At 42.3% G+C, this 20707-nt stretch overlaps 1 protein-coding gene across 2 annotated transcripts in view; it reads left to right on the top strand.

Moving 5' to 3' along the window:
• The window catches only part of igdcc3 (immunoglobulin superfamily, DCC subclass, member 3), a 90656-nt gene that overhangs the window by 54813 nt on the left and 15136 nt on the right, over positions 1-20707 (top strand). For both annotated transcript variants that reach the window (XR_011521649.1, XM_015953154.3), the window contains exons 3-7: positions 78-222; positions 307-437; positions 2524-2661; positions 4466-4624; positions 8583-8748. Coding sequence is in view for 1 of the 2 variants with exons in the window: in XM_015953154.3 (XP_015808640.3) it covers positions 78-222; positions 307-437; positions 2524-2661; positions 4466-4624; positions 8583-8748 (739 nt within the window). In the remaining variant the exon portion in view is untranslated. The remainder of the gene's footprint in view (positions 1-77; positions 223-306; positions 438-2523; positions 2662-4465; positions 4625-8582; positions 8749-20707) is intronic.

Below are 20707 nucleotides of genomic sequence, written 5' to 3'. Positions count from 1 at the left end.
CCGCATGTTTGACACCCCTGCTCTAGACTCATTTGATGATGTTATGGCCTAATATTACCTCCCCCTCCACTCTACAGCTATGGCAGACTTCCACGTCCAACCAGAGTCGGTGCTCGCTGAGGAGTCTGGTGTGGCTCGTTTCCAGTGTCAGATCCACGGTCTACCAGAACCTGTTATTAGCTGGGAGAAGGACAGCCGTCCTGTGGACACTGCAGACGAGAGGTCGGGCAGATTTATGTCATGGAAACGACGCCTTTTTTGTTGCATAACTTATTTTTTTAAAGTGTGGTTGTGTTTTCCTTTTAGGTACACTCTTCTACCAACAGGTGTTCTGCAGATCACAGGTGTGCGTGAGGAGGACAGTGGCAAGTTCTGCTGTGTGGCTCATAACAGCGCGGCAGTGAAGCACAGCGCAGAGGCGCTCCTCACGGTTTCTGGTTGGTGTTGTTGAATTTTCACTCACAGATTCATTTTTTACATCATGTAACCATGAAGGCAAAAAGCACAGTTTTAAATGTCTTTTTTTTTGTTCTAATCTAAAAATCTCAGCTTAACACTTTGCAATAATGTTACTTAGTGCATAATTAAGCATTAATAAAATATCAAATAAAGTATTAGCAACTGCTTCACCATGTTAAGTAATGCATCAGACACTTCCCCACAGCCCATTGTCCTAATCTTAAGGATGCTTAATAGTTAAAATGACAATGTGTAGTTTTTACCATCAGTCGTTGATGCTAATGGTGTGGAACACTGAAAAACCATTTTTAATGATTATTTCTGATGCTAATCGGTCACTCTGAATTTGTCATGCAGGGTGAACTTGAAAACAGTCTCCGACACCTATCTCCTGCGTTAGCTTCTGATATAAAATTGAAGGTGAAAAGCTAGAATTTGAAAATCCACACACTGTGATGTCAGACTGCGAATTTACATTCATGGTCTCACCCATTTTTGCTCACGCCCACCCACGGGACGGCTTTAAAAAAATATTTTTGCAGTGAGGCGAGGGAGCGGAGAACGTGACTTTGCAACCAAACACATTCTGTTAGCCAATGAGACGCTTTTATTCTGCTTTTTTCAGCCCACCTCTGCACCAGCAAACTTTAGCATCTTTGAACAGGAGCATCGTAGCCTTTTCTTTTTTAAATGACTCATAAGGCATTGATTTCCATTAGAGAACACTGTAAATGTATTGAATAAACGAGTAAACCACACCTTAACGGCCATCCGTTGGTAAGGTCTTACTCGACCACAAAAATGCAGCTTGCTTGCAATAATTTCGGTCTGTACTGCCCCCTATCACCAGGGAAAATACACACCGTCACTTTAACAATAACGGTAATGCTAGTAAAGGGACCCTTTGTTTATTAATCCTTAATATTGCACTGAGTAATGTTAATACCGTTTTTATAGGGTGTTATGAATCTCAGTCCAGCTAGCTTAAAGGGTCTTCATGGAAGTTTGACAGCCAAAACATGTATAGAAATAATAAATTTCTTCTTCATACATTCTCCTGCAACGCCCTGGTCCTGTAGAATGAGCCCTGGCATTTTTACTGTGATTGCCTGTTTTTCTGTAAAATCACAGAAAAAGAGAGTTGCTCGGGTCGAGCAGGCTGCTTCATACGCGTTCACGCTCAGGCATAGCTTGTAGCATTTGCTATCCGTAGCTTTAGCAGCAGAGAGTGAGGTAGTGCCAACTCAGCGACTTTGTCGCTGTTCCTAACGCCTAGTGATGAACCTAGCTACATTTCTGAGGACCCTTAGCTACTTTCTGTAGAACTTTCTTCTAGATATTTCCTGCAAATTAGCAACAAAAAAGCCATTTTCGCTCCGAACCATTCTTTGGATTGACGCTGTTTCAGCTGTCATCAAGGATATAAAAGTTACAGATGCTGTGAATGTTACTAGAGTGTAGCTCACCTTGTAAGTTGTCTGACTCCCATACAGAAGACCTGGGTTAGATTCTGGGTGTGAACATAGTTTATTTAGAGTTTCACTTTTACATTAATGGTATATTTTTTACAGTAAGATGCCCAAATTTTTATTTGAGACTCGCCGAACGGCATTGAATTCACAGATAAAAAAGATGTGGGTTCAACTTTCATTTTGGAACAATTTTTCAAGCAAGGGAAGGGAATGATCTGAGCATGCAGGAGGACTGACCCATCTTAAACCTTTGTCAGCTGTGCTGAAGAGAAAGGTACAGAACCAAATTATTTAATTAATTAGCTGCACGTTCTCCTGTCCTCTGTCCTCCGGGCCACACACACACACACACACACACACACACACACACACACACACACACACACACACACACACACACACACACACACACACAAGGGATTGTCTCAGCTGTTATTTTCGTTAAGGAGTGTGCACGTACAGCATGTGCGCCTCGTGCACGAGCCTACTATTGAAGCTGCCGTTACGCTTTTGGCCTGAGGGGGCAATCGTGAGCATAAAAATTCAAAAGTCCAAAAAGTCCCTTTAAATGTTCTCTTTCCTTTGTTCTCAGACTCCCAGTCATCTGTTTACAAAGAGCCGATGATTGTGGTCGGCCCAGAGAACCTGACCCTGACTGTTCACCAAACTGCCATCTTGGAGTGTGTTGCTACGGGATACCCTCGACCCATTGTGTCCTGGAGCAGACTAGGTGAGGAACAATTCTGATACATCAACAACACAGTTTGTGCATGAGGGAGCGTGTTTTAGGTATTATTTGTCACAGAGCTGAGAAACAATTAGACCGAATTTGTGAAAAATGAAAGGCCCATGAGTCTCCTGTTGTCCTGCACGGTTTAATGCAGATGTGTACACAAAATGCATTTCAGACAGTAAATCTGTTGTGCATACACAAGTCATTGGGAGTCAGCATAAAGCCTCGGGACTAAACATTATGCGTAACTCTGTGTTGATAAATTCACGCTTCATTTCCTCGAGAAGCCGAGCTTCCTCAGAAGCGCCAGAGAGCCTACTCGGAGTAATTTCCACAAGCTGCTCAGGCAGATACGATTAGTTTCTCCTCCCAACATGCAAATTCCTTTTCTCAACCATCACTCAGAGTCTGTCCAGAACAATTTTTCAATCTCCCATCTATCTGTTTTCTTTACCTATTATCCAGCCCGGTTTGCTGCTCCTAATATAAATTGCCGCCCCTCCCAGGCACTCAGGTAATCAGATTGACAGTATTGCCTTACACAACGTTAGCAGAATGAAATGCTAACACTGGGGGATTTGTATGTATTCGATTATGGCAGGGAGGCCAGGATAAGCTGGATAATGAATCTGATAGTTTCACATCAGTCACTCCTTAATGCCACAGTTAGTTTGTTGCTATTCATTGAGCTGCACCAATGCCTGCTGTAGCTTTGCACTCTTTCTTTCCTGACAGTAAATTAATTAGAGGCCGGCTGAGAGAAGCTGACTGAGAGTGGAGGCAAGAGAGAGAGAATGAAACGAATAAAGAAAAACTGCTTTTGTTGAGACAAAAGCCTAATGGACAGTCATTTCTCAGCGTATAAATCAACGAAATATCAATAAAATGCATCTTAATTGTTGCAGCTCAACAAAACCACTCAGCAGCAGCATTAGGGTGATTTATTTGTGTGTGAATCAACATCTATTAATCACAGCTCAATGCAAAAGATGATAAACTGATCACTGACCTGGTGGTTTGTGCCTACCGCCACTATCCGTCCCCGCTCGGCCTTCCAACACACCAGACCTGGACCATACAGGCTGCAGATGGATGTCATAGATGGGATTAGGATGCCCCCTTGGCCCCACAGCTAATATCTGAGGCAGGCCGAAGTCATTGTTGGGTTTGACACCTCAGATAGGGGGCACAGGGAAGTGTGAGCTTATCGTGTAGCTGCAGCGAGAGCAGAAAGGAGGTTTCTACTGATTGTGTGAGGAAATAGATTACAAGTCACAGTTTCTGGTGTGAGAGTGGCGGCTGAGAGATCTCAGAAAAATGGTAAGGACATGATTTAATAACGAGAAGCTGCAGTCAAACTTAAAAAAGGTTTGATTGTTGTTAAAACCTCAGAAAACCCAATGATGTTTTTCTAAATAAAGGATATGTACTTCAGTGTTGTGCAGACAATGGTCAAAAGCAGCTAGTGAGAAAAACACCTGCAGCAGGTACTTCACTTAAACGGCAGATTCAAACTCCCTGACCTTCCTCCTGCTTGTTGCATCAGCGGCTTCATCACATTATGATTCTGTGCGTCGCGCGCTCTGAGAGCCGCATCCTTGAGGGACAAAAATAGCACGGCCTCTGTCAGTTCTAGGTTGTGCTCTCACATCATATTTGGTCTTTTTATATACTGGTGTTTTAATCCCATCTTAATCCCCACTCACACACACGCTTACCCGCGCCTGTTAATCACCTTTTTCTAAAAAAAAATTTTGCCCTAAATTTGTCTCATTTATTCTGACCTGACTCTCCTGATTAGATGGCCGGCCCATTGGTGTGGAGGGAATTCAGGTACTCGGCACAGGGAACCTGATGATCTCAGATGTTGGTGTGCAGCACTCAGGTGTCTACGTGTGTGCTGCTAACAAACCAGGAACCCGCGTCCGGAGGACGGCTCAAGGACGCCTAGTGGTCCAAGGTGAGACCCGGATGAGAGGAATGTTTTTAAGGAGATGCTGAGCTCAGGAACGGTGTGTGATAAGCTTGCGGTGTAGTGGGTAGAAGATGATTACCGTAACATTAACGGAGGCATGTCTGCGAAAAGCTAGAGCATCGTCTCTGCCAGGAAGATCAAGAGCTCTGTGATTTATGTAGGTGGGCTTTAATTTGAATACATAAATAGCAAGTGGCTGTTGCAGATTTATCATACTTAAGATGTTTGCACCCAGAGAAAAGAGCATGTTTGTTAAAAGCAACATTTTATAGATTCAAGCAACAGTTTAGGGTTGTTTTTGGCACAGGCCGGGTACAATGCTCTAAATATCCCTCTCCCAAACATTTTGGAACACTGTAAAAAGCCAAAGGTGACAGATCATTTACTGCTGTGGCTCCCAGACTCTGGAGCTGTCTTCCCCCAGAGCCCGGGATCTGTGGACTCAGTGGTCTCCTTTAAGAAGCAGCTGAAGACTCACTTGTTCAACCTGGCTATGGTGGGATATATATATATATATATATATATATATATATATATATATATATATATATATATATATATATATATATATATATATATATATCACATTTATGGAGGCATGTCTGATTACTTAGCTTTTTATGAAATAGAGAGAGCATGGATTGCTTTTCATTTGTAGGGACCAATAATGTTGTCATGGTTTCATTTGGGTCAGAATAGTAAAGAGCAGGTCTTTAGACCTAATTGATAGGAATTACGCATTAATGTTGTGAGCTTGGATGCAGAAAAAAATTGGAATTTAATCAACCTAAATACAAATAAAAAATAAAATATAAAATTATGGTTATTTTTTTTATATTTGTAAGAAATGTCATAGAATTATCTAGTACAAGCAAAGACACATTAGCAACAGCTATCATTCAGGAAAAGGAATATATTATTATTATTAGTAGTAGTAGTAGTAGTAGTAGTAGTAGTAGTAGTAGTAGTATTAACATTTATTTATTCTGCAAAAAAATGAGATCTGCTTTGGCCTTGTTGTATTCAGACCATCATCATCTCTCAGCTGAGGTTGTCCATGCAGCTATTTCAGTGGCTAGTGTTCATATGTCATAATTTTTATGAGCAACCTTTGAAATGGCCAAAAACATCATCCATTTTCATCCGCTTATCCGGAGTCGGGTCGCGGGGGCAGCAGCCTAAGTCGAGAGGCCCAGACTTCCCTCTCCCCAGTCACTTGGGCGAGCTCCTCTGGGGAAATCCCAAGGCGTTCCCTGGCCAGCTGAGAGATACCGTGTCCTGGGTCTCCCTTTAGTTCTTCTCCCGGTTGGACATGCCCGTAAGATCTCACCAGGGAAGCGTCCAGGAGGCACCCTGACCAGATGCCCGAGCCACCTCAACTGGCTCTTCTCGATGTGGAGGAGCAGCAAATCTACTCCGAGCCCCTCATGGATGACCGAGCTTCTCACCCTATCTCTAAGGCTGAGCCCAGCCACTCTTCGGAGAAATCTCATTTCGGCCGCTTGTATCCGCGATCTCGTTCTTTCGGTCACTACCCAAAGCTCATGACCATAGGTGAGGGTAGGAACGTAGATCGACCGGTAAATCGAGAGCTTCGCCTTCTAACTCAGCTCTCTCTTCACCACGACAGACGGTACAACGCCCACATCACTGCAGATGCAGCACCAATCCGCCTATCGATCTCACGCTCCAGTTTTCCCTCACTCGCGAACAAGACCCCGAGATACTTAAACTCCTCCACTTGGGGCAGGACCTCATCCCTGACCCAGAGAAGGCATACAAATGGATCATTAAAAGGTATAATATACCTTTTAATGATCCATTTGGCTTTGAGCTTTACTTTTCAGTCAAAAGTTTGACTTGGTTTATGTGCTGTGGTCTTTATGTATTTTCTCAGCTCTGAAGTCATTACTGTTGAAGGTGCTTGATGGTGACTCAAAAACACAAAACGTTCTGATGACAACAGAAAGAATAAGACCTGGTGCATTAGTTGTCACATAAAGAAGGAAACAGCCAACATACCTTCCTCATTGATCGGATAGTCCCCTCTGCTTCAGCCCATAGTGGTATTGATCCTAATCAATATTTCATTTCATCAGCCTGCCAAGTCCAAGACAAGCGCTTGCCTATTAGGGACTAAATCCTTGGCCATTAATTCTGTGTTTTCTTTAGTTTTTGCTGATAATTTATGGGGAGAAAGTCAAACTCTTACCTCTGGATGCATTTTTATGAGTCAGATCTTGTTCAGCATGAGAGAAAAATGTTTTACTGCGTGTCCTAGTGGAACCGGTCCATTAATCTGTGGAAATACGCCACTTGACTCCTCTGTGAATATGAGAGTTTCAATGACTATCAATTCAGAGAAGTTCATCGGTCATAAACTTCAACTCCAGAAAGATGCAGACGAGAGTTCTTCTGTAACGCACCAACAAATGGACTTCCTCGGTACATAAGTTCATTTTAAACTCATTTCAGGAGGAACAAAAGCTGAAAGAGGAGTCAAATTGTAGGAAAAGGCAAGAGCATGACGGATGTCTGGTGCAGATGATCTGACCCACACCTTTAGCGGTGCAAATCAATTTCATCCGAAGCTGCCTCTGATCTCCACCTTTGAGTCAGCTTAGAAAAATAAAAACCAGCAGAGGAGAAGAAAACAGACGATGAGGCTTGGAAAGGGAAAGATAAATGAAAGGACCGCGTCTCGCTGTCAGCTTCCTTCTTCATTTAATTACCTGGAGGCACCTTTGCTTTTCTAACATACGGATGAAAATGTATCAGACAATAGCAGCAGGGAAAACAAACTGGAGCTGAAGTTTACCTGGAGGTTAATCGAATTAAAATATATTGCTCCATTGGATAAGAATCCTGCTTTTCCATAATTCTCCCATCAGTTTGTCAGTCTTTCTGTGCGGCCGATCCCTGATGGAGTTTGGCTCCTTCGCTGGCCAAGACGATAGCATTACTGATGTTTATTTTTTAAAAGTTAAAGTTAAAGTCCCATTAGTTGTCACACACACAGGTGTGTGTGCGAAATTTATTCTCCGCATTTGACCCATCCCCTGGGGGAGCGGTGAGCTGCAGACAAGCCGCGCTCGGGAACTATTTGGTGGTTAACCCCCCAATCCAACCCCTTAATGCTGAGTGTCAAGCAGGGGGGCATTGGGTCCCATTTTTTCAAAGTCTTTGGTATGACCCGACCAGGAATTGAACCCTGATCTCCCAGTCTCAGGGCGGACACTCTACCACTAGGCCACTGAGAAGGTTTAATGAAGGTTACTGCTGCAGTTAACTTTGAGACATGCATTTTAAATCAATCTGTATTTTACAAACTAAAAGCATTTTCAACAGAAGTTCTGCAAACTCATTTTTTTAACTCAATGACATTTTTGCATCAAACACAGAGCTTGTCCGAACCCACCGACGCCTTTGCCTTGCAGCTTTTCCCCATCCAGTTAGCCCAAGCCCAAAACATAATACAAATCAAACAATCTGGCTCATAAAACTCCGTACATCATACTGTGATATTTTATGTGATGCATTTAGTAAAACAGTGTTTTTTTTTGCATAATGAATCAAGGTAATTAAATCCATGATAAGGGAGCCGCTGAGTCTTGTTTCGTCACAGGTTAGTTTGGGTTTTACGAGAAATTAGACTCCTCTTTGTTTCCTTTTCCCATCTCTGTACTCTCCTCCCCCACACTCGTTTACTTCATCGATCCTGTCTCTTTCATAATCATGGTAATTGACCTTTGCTTGAATTATAGGTTGAAACTAGTGTTTACACCTCACAGCTTTACCCCAGACTCTCATATTACCCTGTCATTCTCCGCTTTGCTTTTTCCTCCTGAGCTCAGAATCCAGTTCAAAGCGTTTTATTTCCTGCTCAGAGGCATATTAGAGCAGGTGAGTCCTTTTGCTAACGAGAATGTCACCTTCCCATCAGCTCCAGCCGAGTTCGTTCAGCCTCCTCAATCCATCGCCCGGCCAGTCGGCACCACCGCCATCTTCACCTGCCAGGCTCAAGGCGAGCCCGGACCGCAGCTCACCTGGCTGAAGAACGGACAAGTTCTAGAGACCGGTCGACATGTCAAACTCAGGAACAACAACAGGTAAAAGAACGAAAAGAAGACACGTACGTCGCTGTTACCCGGTGTCCTCTTCTGTGTAAAATACTGTTTACCATTTTATTTTTACAAAAATAAATACATGAAATTTCACAGAATCTGTTCAAATAAAGCCCTTCTTGGAAGCGTATAAACATATTTGCATTGCTTCAATGAAAGCACCCGAGTCTGCTGGAGTTCGTGTGACATTGTTTAATCATCAGAGGCTTCATTCAAGGCTCCATCTGTTGCCACTACACATGCTTTGAAGATTTCAACCTCCAGTTGGTAAAATAGGATTGTGTCATTGTGATGAAGTGAAAAAAGATGCCATAAAATCAGTGAAGACGTCCCAGACGGAGGTTACATCCAACCAAGCAGCAAAGACCCCCAACAGTGATGAAAAACCGTATGAGCAGCGAGAAAATCACAGAAAACAAAACCCAAATGGGGATGAGCGGCTGTGGATTCAGCTGAGATGCAGCTAACATTTGGGCCTATAATTAGACAAACATTCAAAGACTAAATGAAACCGATCAGGAGGGTGGAGGAATTCAGGATGAGAAATGTGGATGAAAATGTGGCTTTTTGTCAGATATTTGAACACACATACTTCTGCTTTTAATGAAAACATGTTGATTCATTCACCTCAGCAAACTTAATATAATAAAAAAAAACAAATTAACAGGGTATTGTTGACTCAAACATGTACAGAAAGTAACTTAGCTATGAACATTTGCTTCAAATAATTAAATCTACTGTCAGACGTTTCAGTCTAACATCATGTGTCTCCCTGGACTGGGACTCTAATGGAAGGGAATGGGAGTGTTGCTAAGCAATTCCCTGCCAGGACAACAGGGGGCGTAGCACTTTTCCAGGGTGGTCATTCTCTTTATGCAGTCACCACCTTTAAACTGCTTTAAACCCATGTGTCCTGCAGTTTTTTTCCACAAAATAAAAGTCTGCTCCACATATTTGTGATCCATCAGTGAAGTTTGTTGAACAATTATATCTCTGGACTTGTCCCACGAGATGTTCTTAGATCTGCTCCGTGTATGCTGCTAAATATCCTTACCCATCTGTGCTTTGTGAAAATGGTGGTTTGACGACTTTAAAAGATGTGGTTCGCTCGTTTTTTCAAACATTTGCAGTGGTCTCTAGTAGGAATCAGTGCCTTGTAAGCAGTGTTGGGCAAGTTACTTCAAAACTGTAATGCATTACTTGTTACCCTCATTTTAAAGTAATTCATTACATTACAATATTACTGATTTTAAATTGTAAGGCATTACACTGCTTTTGCATTACTTTAAGTTACTTTCACCAAAACAACTTCAATATGATTCTGGTAATGTGACGCTCAGTGAGCTCATGACTAATATGTGGAAGGTGATGTGGTGTCTGAGCTAGGGTTGCTGTTAAAAACAGATATAATAACAGTGCTTTAAAATGATTGTTTATTAAATAAAAGCAACAACAATCTGTACTCTCAGCATGCTGCCATCTTATATTAACTGAGCAGGGAGTGAGGTGGTGGGGGCTCCAAGCCTATATTTGCCTTGGTCCCCAAATGCCTTGATACGGCCCTGGATGTGGGACTGACTTCTGGGGTGATCTGATTCTATCACATGTATAAATATTAAATGAGTATATATTATTGCTTTCACTGGTAAAAATGTGTATTGGGGGTAAATCTACCTACTTTTTTCTTGATTTTATTTGAATAATTTCCGGCCCTTTCTCTCTCTAACCTTCCTGCATGCTGCATGTTTTCTCCGTCTTCCAGAAAAAACTGTTTCTTAGACTTCCTACTTTCTATCAGCCAAAGGGATCTTCACATGCGCTGCACTCCAACAGTAATGAGTTGAAATCACCGGGGCACAGATTATGAACTCAGCTGAGGCAAAACACGTCAGAAAAGCACAAAATACCAGAGAATATGTGCTGATATGAACGATCGCAAGCAAATTATTTTGTTTTAGTGGAGCGATTTTGTGAATGTTACAGCGGCCGCGTGCAGGACGCAGTTGAGCCGTTACCGCGGCGTCCTCTCTGCCCGCAAAGCTGAGTCCATAAATGACGTAATATATGCAGGTACTGGATTTTTCTTTGGGTTTCCCGCAATTTGAATTTTTAAGGAACACATCTTGATTCTGGGTTTAAAAATGCATTGTAATTACCGCGTTACTGACAATTGTACCGAGTAAATATTACCATTTTCTTTAATGCCTTACATTACCACATTACAGCAAAAAGCAATGCATTACAGTAATTAATTACTTTTGTACCGCATTACTCCCAACACTGCTTGTAAGTCGTACTTGAGGGGAAAAGGTTAGAATGCACCTGTTTCCGGAAGTACAAGCCAGCTAGAGGAGAAAGTAGCTTCAGGCAGCAGGATTTGGAGTCTTATTTCCTGATATTTGGTCATCTTGCATCAGAATGGCTAACAGCAACGCAGCTCTGCCACTCTGCCTTGACTCTAACCCTGATTGCATTTGTTTTGCAACGTTGATGATTTATCTCCACAAATCACACAAGCCTGAAGGCGTTCTGCTATGTGGTGGGGTTGCTAATGCTAACGGTTAGCTTCTAGTTGAGACATTTTCTACTGTTTTCTTTATGCTAAACCAACAACAGGCTTCTTCGTCTGTGGGTGAGTGCATGAATGTTAAGTGACAGTGTGACGTAGATCTGAACTGAGCATTTTTACCTATATTTTCTATCAGATAGGTGTAAGGGACTCTTTTCACAGGCAGCCTGCTAGTTAAACACAGAGTGACTAATCAATTTCGAAAATTACAATTAGAAATCATTCAATTACTCAATGAATAAAAATCATTTCTCAGTGAGCCTGCTCTTTAAAGGAAGTGGCATGCTGACCAATCACAGCTTTCAACAGGCGTTTTTAAGTATCGGACATGTCTCACAGTCTGCCGGCCGCCTGCTGAATGTTTGTTTCAAAAGTTGACGGTGTTGCCTGTCTCTTCACCCCCGCTGATGAGATATGTCTGCCATGTATGGCTGAAACGCTACAAAAGTGTTTTATGTACCGATTCAACGAGATTCCAGCAAAGATCCACGTCTATTTTTGTAGTTCGTTGAGATGTGGCTTTATTTAAAGGGGCATTATGGAAGTTTGACAGCCAAAACATGTACAGAAATAATAAATTTCTTCTTCATACATTCTCCTGCAATGCCCTGGTCCTGTAGCATGACTAGGTTCATCACTAACACCTAGTGATGAACCTAGCTACATTTCTGGGGACCCTTAGCTATGTAGCGTTATTAAGATCCTATTGTCTGCCCTTAACAGCTGCCCCTTCACACAGTAACATCGCCTATTTCGGATGCTGGGTTCAGTATGTTTACATTCCAGGAGAAGAGACATTAATGGTATATTTTTTTTACAGTAAGATGCCCAAATTTTTATTTGAGACTCGCTGAACGGCATTGAATTCACAGATAAAAAGATGTGGGTTCAACTTTCATTTTGGAACAATTTTTCAAGCAAGGGAAGGGAATCTCTCAGGTGTGTTCTTGCTGTGTCGTATCTCTAATTCCATGCTGTAGTTCTTTTTTAAACACAGAGCAGTTTGTCATGGTCTGCGTCTGCGTCTTCCTTCATGTGTCTCCTGATGTTTCTCCATCCCTCTCTAGATTCCCTTCTGTGTCTCATAGCGCCCTCATGTGTCCTTTGTCTGTGTCTCATTTATGTGTCTTCTTTTTGTAGGCCTTCATATCATTCCCTCAGGTCCGGTGTTCATTTAGTCAGCCTCAGCCCCTCCAGTTGTAGCTCCAGCCTCTTTGTCCGCAGCTCAGTGTGTGTGTGTCATCCCCCAGCTCAGTGTATGTGTGTGTGAGTGTATGTGTGTGTTATTGTGTATGTGTGAGTACTCCCCTCAGTCTTTAGGTTTAGTTTTGTGTTTATAGTTTTAGGTTTATCTGTCCTCCTTTGGTTCTGTTTCCCCACATAGGTAATCATTGTCACCTGCCTTCCCTCCAGCCCTCACTCCACACACCTGCTTCCTGATTCCTTAATTGTTCTCCCTGTGTATTTAAGCCCTGTCTTGTCTCTGTTTGGTGTCGGTCCATTGTATTGTTGTCAGCGTTTGTTCGTGCTCTTTGTGAGCTTTTTGTCTCCAGGTTTTAGGTGCTCTAAGAGAGCTTTCGGTGACCTGTATTCAGGACCTTTGATTCATCTGACTTTGTGCTCTAAGAGAGCTTTGGGTGTCCTGTGCTCCAGGACTTTTGGACTTTGGCTCGCTGCCTTGGATTAATTTTTGTTCTTTCATCCTGCAAATAAAATGATTTTTACTTTGAATCAACTTCTGCCTCCTGTCGTCTGGGTAATCTGCATATTTGGGTCCTAAACATCCCCACAACGTGACACAGTTTGTTTACCTGTTTTCCCGCTACATTTCGTTTGCGGCTGCAAACTTCCTCAGGCTGAGGAAGGCCTGAGGAAATTTGCAGCCTCAAACGAAACGTAGCAGGAAAACAGGTAAACAAAACTGCTCTGTGTTTTAAAAAAGAACTACAGCATGGAAAGGGAAGGGAATGATCTGAGCATGCAGGAGGACTGACCCATCATAAACCTTTGTCGGCTGTGCTGAAGAGAAAGGTACAGAACCAAATTATTTAATTAATTAGCTGCACGTTCTCCTGTCCTCTGTCCTCCGGGCCACACACACACACACACACACACACACACACACACACACACACACACACACGGGACTGTCTCAGCTGGTATTTTCGTTAAGGAGTGTGCACGTACAGCATGCGCGCCTCGTGCACAAGCCTACTATTGAAGCTGCCGTTACACTTTTGGCCTGAGGGGGGCAATTGCGAGCATAAAAATTCAAAACTCCTTAAAGTCCCTTTAAAAATGGTGGTGTAGAGAAGGTTAAAACGATGGTTTCTGTAACAGTGTTAACATGTAATGGTGTTCTTTTTTACTTTGTTGGTTATCCAATTTCACTTTCTTTACTTCTTCGTTGTTCACAGAGTGTAAGGGTTTGTTGTTACCTTTGCTGACACGTTTCAACGTTCACTTCTGCCTTCATCAGAGCCACCGCCGGATGTTGATGGCGTCACTTCCTTTTAGAGGGTGATAGCGTCCTCTGCTGCCCGCAGATAAAAGGAAGTGCCGCCATCAACGTCTGACATCGAAACATGTCAGTAAAGGTAACAACAAACCCTGATCACTCTGTGGACAACGAAGAACAAAAGAAAATGAAAATGTAATAATGCTGTTTGTTGGTAAATTGAAAAACCTCCACGGTAACGGCTCATGTTGGGTTCAGGATCATTACACTTCAAAGCCAAGTGCTTGTGCGAGTTTTTTGTTTACATGGTTTGAAGGTTTTTACCTTCATTTTCATCTTTTTACTCTTCTTTCTAGGTGCTAAATAGAAGCTGTTAAGTGTAAAATGTCTTTTTGACTGCATTCTTGGATCGCTGCACACGCAAAGCTCGTTTTTCCAAGTCTACCCTGGTCTCAGCCACCCAAATTGTATTGCTATTTTTCATAAAAAGAGAAAAATTAAGTCAATGTGTCAAATCAAACATGAAAAATAATAAAATCAATACTCACGCACCTCTGCAGTAAGTTAAAGAAGCAGCCGCATCCATCGCTCATGTTCGTTTCTCCACTCCTCCCACTTGCATCCAGCAGTCTGTGTTAGCCAGAAGCATGCAGAGAAATAAATGAGAAGGCTGACTGAAATGTGGAATTAAAAGGGTAAAAATGAACGAGTGCACAGAGGAGAAATGATGAGTGTGCAGGAAGGATAAATGAACAGATAGACAGGAAGATAGAATGAGTGTTCACAGCGTTTCCTTGTGCAGCTATTACATACGACCTGCTATAATATGAATCTCATGCATCACAAACTGCACTCTGTGATTGGTTACGGAGGCAGACCTCAGCTTGAGTTCTACCATTAGCTAATGAGCTCATAAACTCAGCTGGTTGACCAAGAAAGGCAATCAGCCATGGAGAGAACAGAGCTGCTTCAAGTGCATCTTAGCTGAACTTTCACACAGAACACGATGCAATCTCCTCCATCTTCACACTCACACAGTGAAAAAAAGATTATGTGAGTGTTTAAAGGTGTTGAACACTGACAAAACATGTTTTAAATGATTGTTTATGATCATAATGGGTCACTCTGAGTTTTTCATGCAGGCTGAACATGAAAACAGTCTCCTACACCTACCTCCCGCATTAGCTTCTGATAGAAAATAGACGGTGAAACTCTAGGATTAGAAAACCCTGACAGATCTACGTCACACTGTCACTAAGCATTCATGGACTCACCCATCTTGGCTTGCGACAGGGAAGGCTGTTGTTGGTTTAACGTCCGGGAATCAGCAGAGAGCGTATCGGCTAGTAGAAGCTAACTGTTAGCGTTAGCAACTCCTCCACACAGCAGAACTCCTCCAGGCTTGTGTTATTTGTGGAGATAAAACATCCACGTTGCAGAGCGAACTGAATCAGTGGTAGAGTTGTGTTGCTGTTGGCTCATTTAGAGGTGAGATGTCCAAATATCAGGAAATAAGACTCCCAATCCTGCTGTGTTAAGCCCTCCTCTGACGTAGCATTCTGCTACTTCCTGAAATAAATGCACCCGAGCTTTAATTGGCTTTAGGTTATAATATGAAAGGCTGTGGGACCAATTTTAAAAAATTCCATCAAATTCTATAAAGCCTGCCTTTTCCTTGAAATGACTAATCAGAAAATCGTTCAGCTCTCTTCCTAATGCTGTGTTCAGCGTCTTGTGATTTTTATCTTGAGAGGTGCTATAGAAATGATATTTTCTTCTTCTTCTTCTTCTTCTTCTTCTTGTGTCGTATGAAGTGTTGTTTCCACTTCTCAACCACCAGGATCACAGAACCAGAATCTGTCTTCTACGAGTCAGTTTTCTGCTGCTAAGACAATAAATTCAGCTTTAAAATGTCCTTTAAAGTCCTCTGGCAATCAAGCTAGATATTTAAATGTGTGAATATTTATATTTTACACATGAATATGTAGGTTTTACAAACAGCAGTGGCTATTTCTCTCATTTATACAGTTTCTGGAATACCTTTTTAAATGTAAATGTTACCCTTTCCAAGTTGATATCTATCATTCCAATGAATGATCAAGCAAAAAAAAATGCAGAGACTTTAAAATAAGTGTGACAGGAGTGGTGGACATTTGTTCTGATGAATTCTGAAGCAGTTGTTGTTCTGTTGGGGGGGGGGTACATTAAACATTTCCCTCTTTCCTATTCATTCTCTCTCTCCCTTTCCTTACACCATTTATTTTTATCACAATTTTAATTTTTTTCTCTCAATCTGAACATATTATTGATCTTTTATTTATATTTAATCTTTTTTGTACTTGAATCGTTTTATTTTTTGTTTTGTTTTTTTGTTTACGTGAAGCGCCTCTTGACTTTTATCTTGAGAGGCTCAATATTAAAGATCGTTTTCCTTGTTTTTCTTCCTTAAAGGGGCATTATGGAAGTTTGACAGCCAAAACGTATAGAAATAATAAATTTCTTCTTCATACATTCTCCTGCCATGCCCTGGTCCTGTAGAATGAGCCCTGGCATTTTTACTGTGATTGTCTGTTTTTCTGTAAAATCACAGAAAAAGACAGTCGCTCGGGTCGAGCAGGCTGCTTCATACGCGTTCACGCTCAGGCATCGCCCGTAGCATTTGCTATCCGTAGCTTTAGTCTTTGTTGCTGTTCCTAACGCCTAGTGACAAAGCTAGCTACATTTCTGAGGACGCTTAACTACTTTCTGTAGAACTTTCTTCTAGATATTTCCTGCAAATTAGCAACAAAATCGCCATTTTCGCTCCGAACCGTTCTTTGGTTTGACGTTGTTTCAGGTGTTATTAAGGATATACATGTTACAGATGCTATGAATGTTACTAGTGTGTAGCTCACCTTGTAAGATGTCTGACTCTTGTGCAGAAGACCTGGGTTTGATTCTGGATGTGAACATAGTTTATTTAGACTTTATTTTTTACATTAATGGTATATTTTTTTACAGTAAGATGCCCAAATTTTTATTTGAGACTCGCCGAATGGCTTTGAATTCACAGAAAAAAAAGATGTAGGTTCAATTTTTATTTTGGAACAATTTTTCAAGCAAGGGAAGGGAATGATCTGAGTGTGCAGGAGGACTGACCCATCATAAACCTTTGTCGGCTGTGCTGAAGAGAAAGGTACAGAACCAAATTATTTAATTAATTAGCTGTGTGTTCTCCTGTCCTCTGTCCTCCGGGCCACACACACACACACACACACACACACACACACACACACACACACAAGGGACTGTCTCAGCTGTTATTTTCGTTAAGGAGTGTGCACGTACAGCATGCGCGCCTCGTGCACGAGCCTACTATTGAAGCTGCCATTACGCTTTTGGCCTGAGGGGGCAATCGCGAGCATAAAATTCAAAAGTCCGTAAAGTCCCTTTAAAGATGGCCGTGACAATAGTATATTCTACTGGAGATTAAAACGTACCATAGAGGCGAATTAGAGAAAAACGGTTGAACCCATCAGTCCTTTAGCTCATTCAGTGTGTGCATTACCCCCTCAGGTAAAATCATCTGCAGGTATTTCACCTCATTAAAAGGTAATTCAAGAAACATGTAATCTTGTGTTATTTGAGTACTCATGATTTGTTGAAAAGGCAATTATTTCATCAGCCACTAGCAAAACTGTTAACTGTGCTGATTAAATCCTAATGGAATAATAATACTAGAACTTTTCATGTATTTTTTATTTATTTATTGAGATTGTTGCTAAGTTCTTACTGCATTTCACCTAAAGCCTAATTGGGTACGACTGATATCCAGAGGGCTTTTCATTGACTAATTCAGCTAAACTTCATTAAAGTAATGATGCGAAATCAAATTAAGCATGATTATCTCGTTTTGTGAGTAAATAAATGTGTGCTAATTGTCCTCTAAAATAGCTGAAACAGTGGAGCTGGCAGCATGGTTTTACAGTACCTAGTGTGTTTGTGCAGCTGAGCGTTTGCAGACATAGATTTCTCTTTCAGCCTTTTCTCATAACGTTGACCTTCAAGAGTGAACCGGACAAGGAGAGAGAACACAATCGATTCCACATTTCATTCACACACGTTTGCATGAATAAAAATTAAAAAAACAAGTGAGTCTCCATGCGCACAAATAGTCCCACGGTGTGTGCCATCATTCATTTGGTGCACATGCATAATCAAACATAAAAATTCACAAGCGTGCTGCCCTTTCACTCCTCCTCATTGGCATGCAAACTTCACAGAGAGGACAAAGCCAAGTGAGAGGATGCCATGACATTGGGGACGAGCTGATTGGCTGCCTCGGTAAGCAGTCTGTAAACACCAGAGTTGGTGCTCAACGTGTGTGCTCCCTCTGTCACGTCTCAAATGATCTTCACGAGCAGAACGTCCCCGTAAACACAAACAGACGCACAGCGTTGTGAGCCTTTCTCGTTGTTGACCAGGCTCCTGTAAAAAGTGCTGTTTGACGTCTGTGAGTGATGTTAATTATGGTTTTTAAGGCCTCTCTTGGTTCTTAAGTCTCAAAAGACGATAATCTAACAAACACAAGCTGTGATCTCACATCAGTCAGCCCTAACTGAGAGACAGCCTGTGTCACTGATGAAAACCAGTTAAAGATCAGGATCCACGTTCTGCAACGACCGACATCTCAGGCTTCCCCATGAACCCGAGAATTGGTAACAGAATAGTTTCTACATTGTGCTCCACCAAGATCCTTCCTATTTCTTATATTTTGTTGTTGGTCCCTCTTTGTGCCTCCCTCCCTGCCCCCACCACAGGAGCTGGGGCCAGGGCATTGGCCTTGACCTCTGACCTTCCTGTAATCAGTCATATCCCTGGGCCCATCCCTCCTCTCAAGCAGCAGACAGCTCACGGCCCCTCCCCTCCTCCTTCTGCACCTCTTCCTCCTGTTCTCTCTTTGTCCCCATATTTTCCTCCCTTTCACTCTCGCTGAATCCAGAATGGCCCTGCTGGCTTTTGATGGGTTGCTGCTCAGAAACAATAGAGAGTAAACATGGACTTAGCAGCTGAACAACAGACCCAAAACCCCACTGTTGGCCATCCTCCGGGCCAGCAGCCTCATCCGTCAATCTGTGCAATGACCTCGAACTGATGGGTAAATGATGGTGTCAACTTGTCAGGACAGGACAGCTTGGTTTGGGGGCTGAAAACAAGCAAACAGCCATAATTCAAGCCTCACGCCTCCCGTGTCTGAGAATTTCCTTTGTCCCTCACACATTGTATGCAACCGCGGTTTGATTAATGCAGATCTATTCCAAACTAAGTGGATGAAAAATTCTTTAGAAACGTAATGAAGCAACGCTTTGTCTAGAAACTAATGTGGGAATTGTCCATTTCAAGTTTTTTTCTTTTTTAAACGAGTTTCAGAGTTTTCCAAGATGTTCTTTCCTGTCACGAGTTGGTGTAGGAGGATGTTTTAGGACCCCAGATGCAGATACCAGATGAACGAAGCAGAGGTGGAGGATAAAATAAAAATCCTTTATTAAGGTAGTAATCCAAAGGCAGGGAGCCAAAAACCAAAAATAAAAAATCCAAAAATCTAAACTAAGTCATCAAAAACACTAGAGAACTTGAAACACTGGAAACACTGGAAGCTAGGAACAGGGACGAGACGAGACGAGACGAGACGAGACTGACAAGAACACCAAAACACCGCTGACAAACAACAATGGACCGACAAGACACAGAGACAAGACAGGGCTTAAATCCACTGGGGCATAATGGGAGGCAGATGAGCTGCAGGTGTGTGGACTGTGGGAGAGGACCAGGTGAAAGCATTGACTAATCAGGGAAGAAACTAACATGACCAAAGAGTGAACCTAAAAACAGAAAAGCAACCATATAACTAAAATCCTAAAGGGAAGAAGTACTACTAAAACCGGCGGGACAAAAACATATTAAAGAGACTAAAAAATGAAAAGCTGAAACTATAAACACTGCAGAGGGATGACTGGAGAAGACTAAAAGAACACAGGAGACACATAAATGAGATGCAGACAAAGGACACATGAGGGCGCTATGAAACACTAAAGGAGAACCTGGAGTGGGAACTGGAGGGGCTGGGGAACAAAGGGACACAGAACATGACACTTTCCAGGCAAAGTGCTGCATGAATAGATGATGAAACCTAGCCCCCTATCGATGCTGTCCTTGGTCCTGGAGAATACAGTCGGATTTCCCTGCTAATTTCTGATGATTTTGTGATTGGGTGGTTTCTTTGGCTTGAGATGCCCACACTGTGGTAGCTCCGTCCATTATGTTCCACTCAGGACCTGACACGCTGCTACGACAATAACAAACCATGTCCTTGCCACAAACGGTTTGTGCACACCCCCAAAACTGTTGACCTAGCATTCATAGTGGTATAACATGTTCTTAACATGCACCTGAAGACCTCACAAAATGTTTATCTTGATTTAAATTAAAAAACAATCTGTGAAAACAGCCAGTTTTGCTGTTATATTTGTCCTGAGAGAACATTAGGTCTTAATGATCTTCTTGTACTTCACTGTTTTTGTCCTCTTTGTGTATTTTGGAGCTCTTTAATGTCATCCTCCATCCATAATCTTATAAAAGACATTTTGACAGCACCTGTGGAGTTTCATAAGCTCGGTTTCAGCAGGATGAAACCATTCAGCTGTTACTTGTCTCTGCGTGTGCACCTGTGACTGTGCCCAGTAGCTTTGGAGTGCTACTGTACTTTGTCAAACAAGTAAAATGTTGTGGAATCCCCCTTCCTTCTCTTCACATACTCAGGAGGCCCATCCAGCCTTGGTGGCACCGCCGAGTGCTTCCTCGGGGGCCTCTTTCCTGCATCTGCGGCGTCTGGTCACGCTGCCTGCCTGCAAACACTCCATCCATCTCAGATATGAAAG

The sequence above is a fragment of the Nothobranchius furzeri genome, chromosome 9 (genome assembly GCF_043380555.1).
Source record: "Nothobranchius furzeri strain GRZ-AD chromosome 9, NfurGRZ-RIMD1, whole genome shotgun sequence".
Lineage (NCBI taxonomy): Eukaryota > Metazoa > Chordata > Actinopteri > Cyprinodontiformes > Nothobranchiidae > Nothobranchius > Nothobranchius furzeri.
Note: the sequence above shows the minus strand (reverse complement) of the source record. Positions and strands in the feature narration are given on the sequence as shown.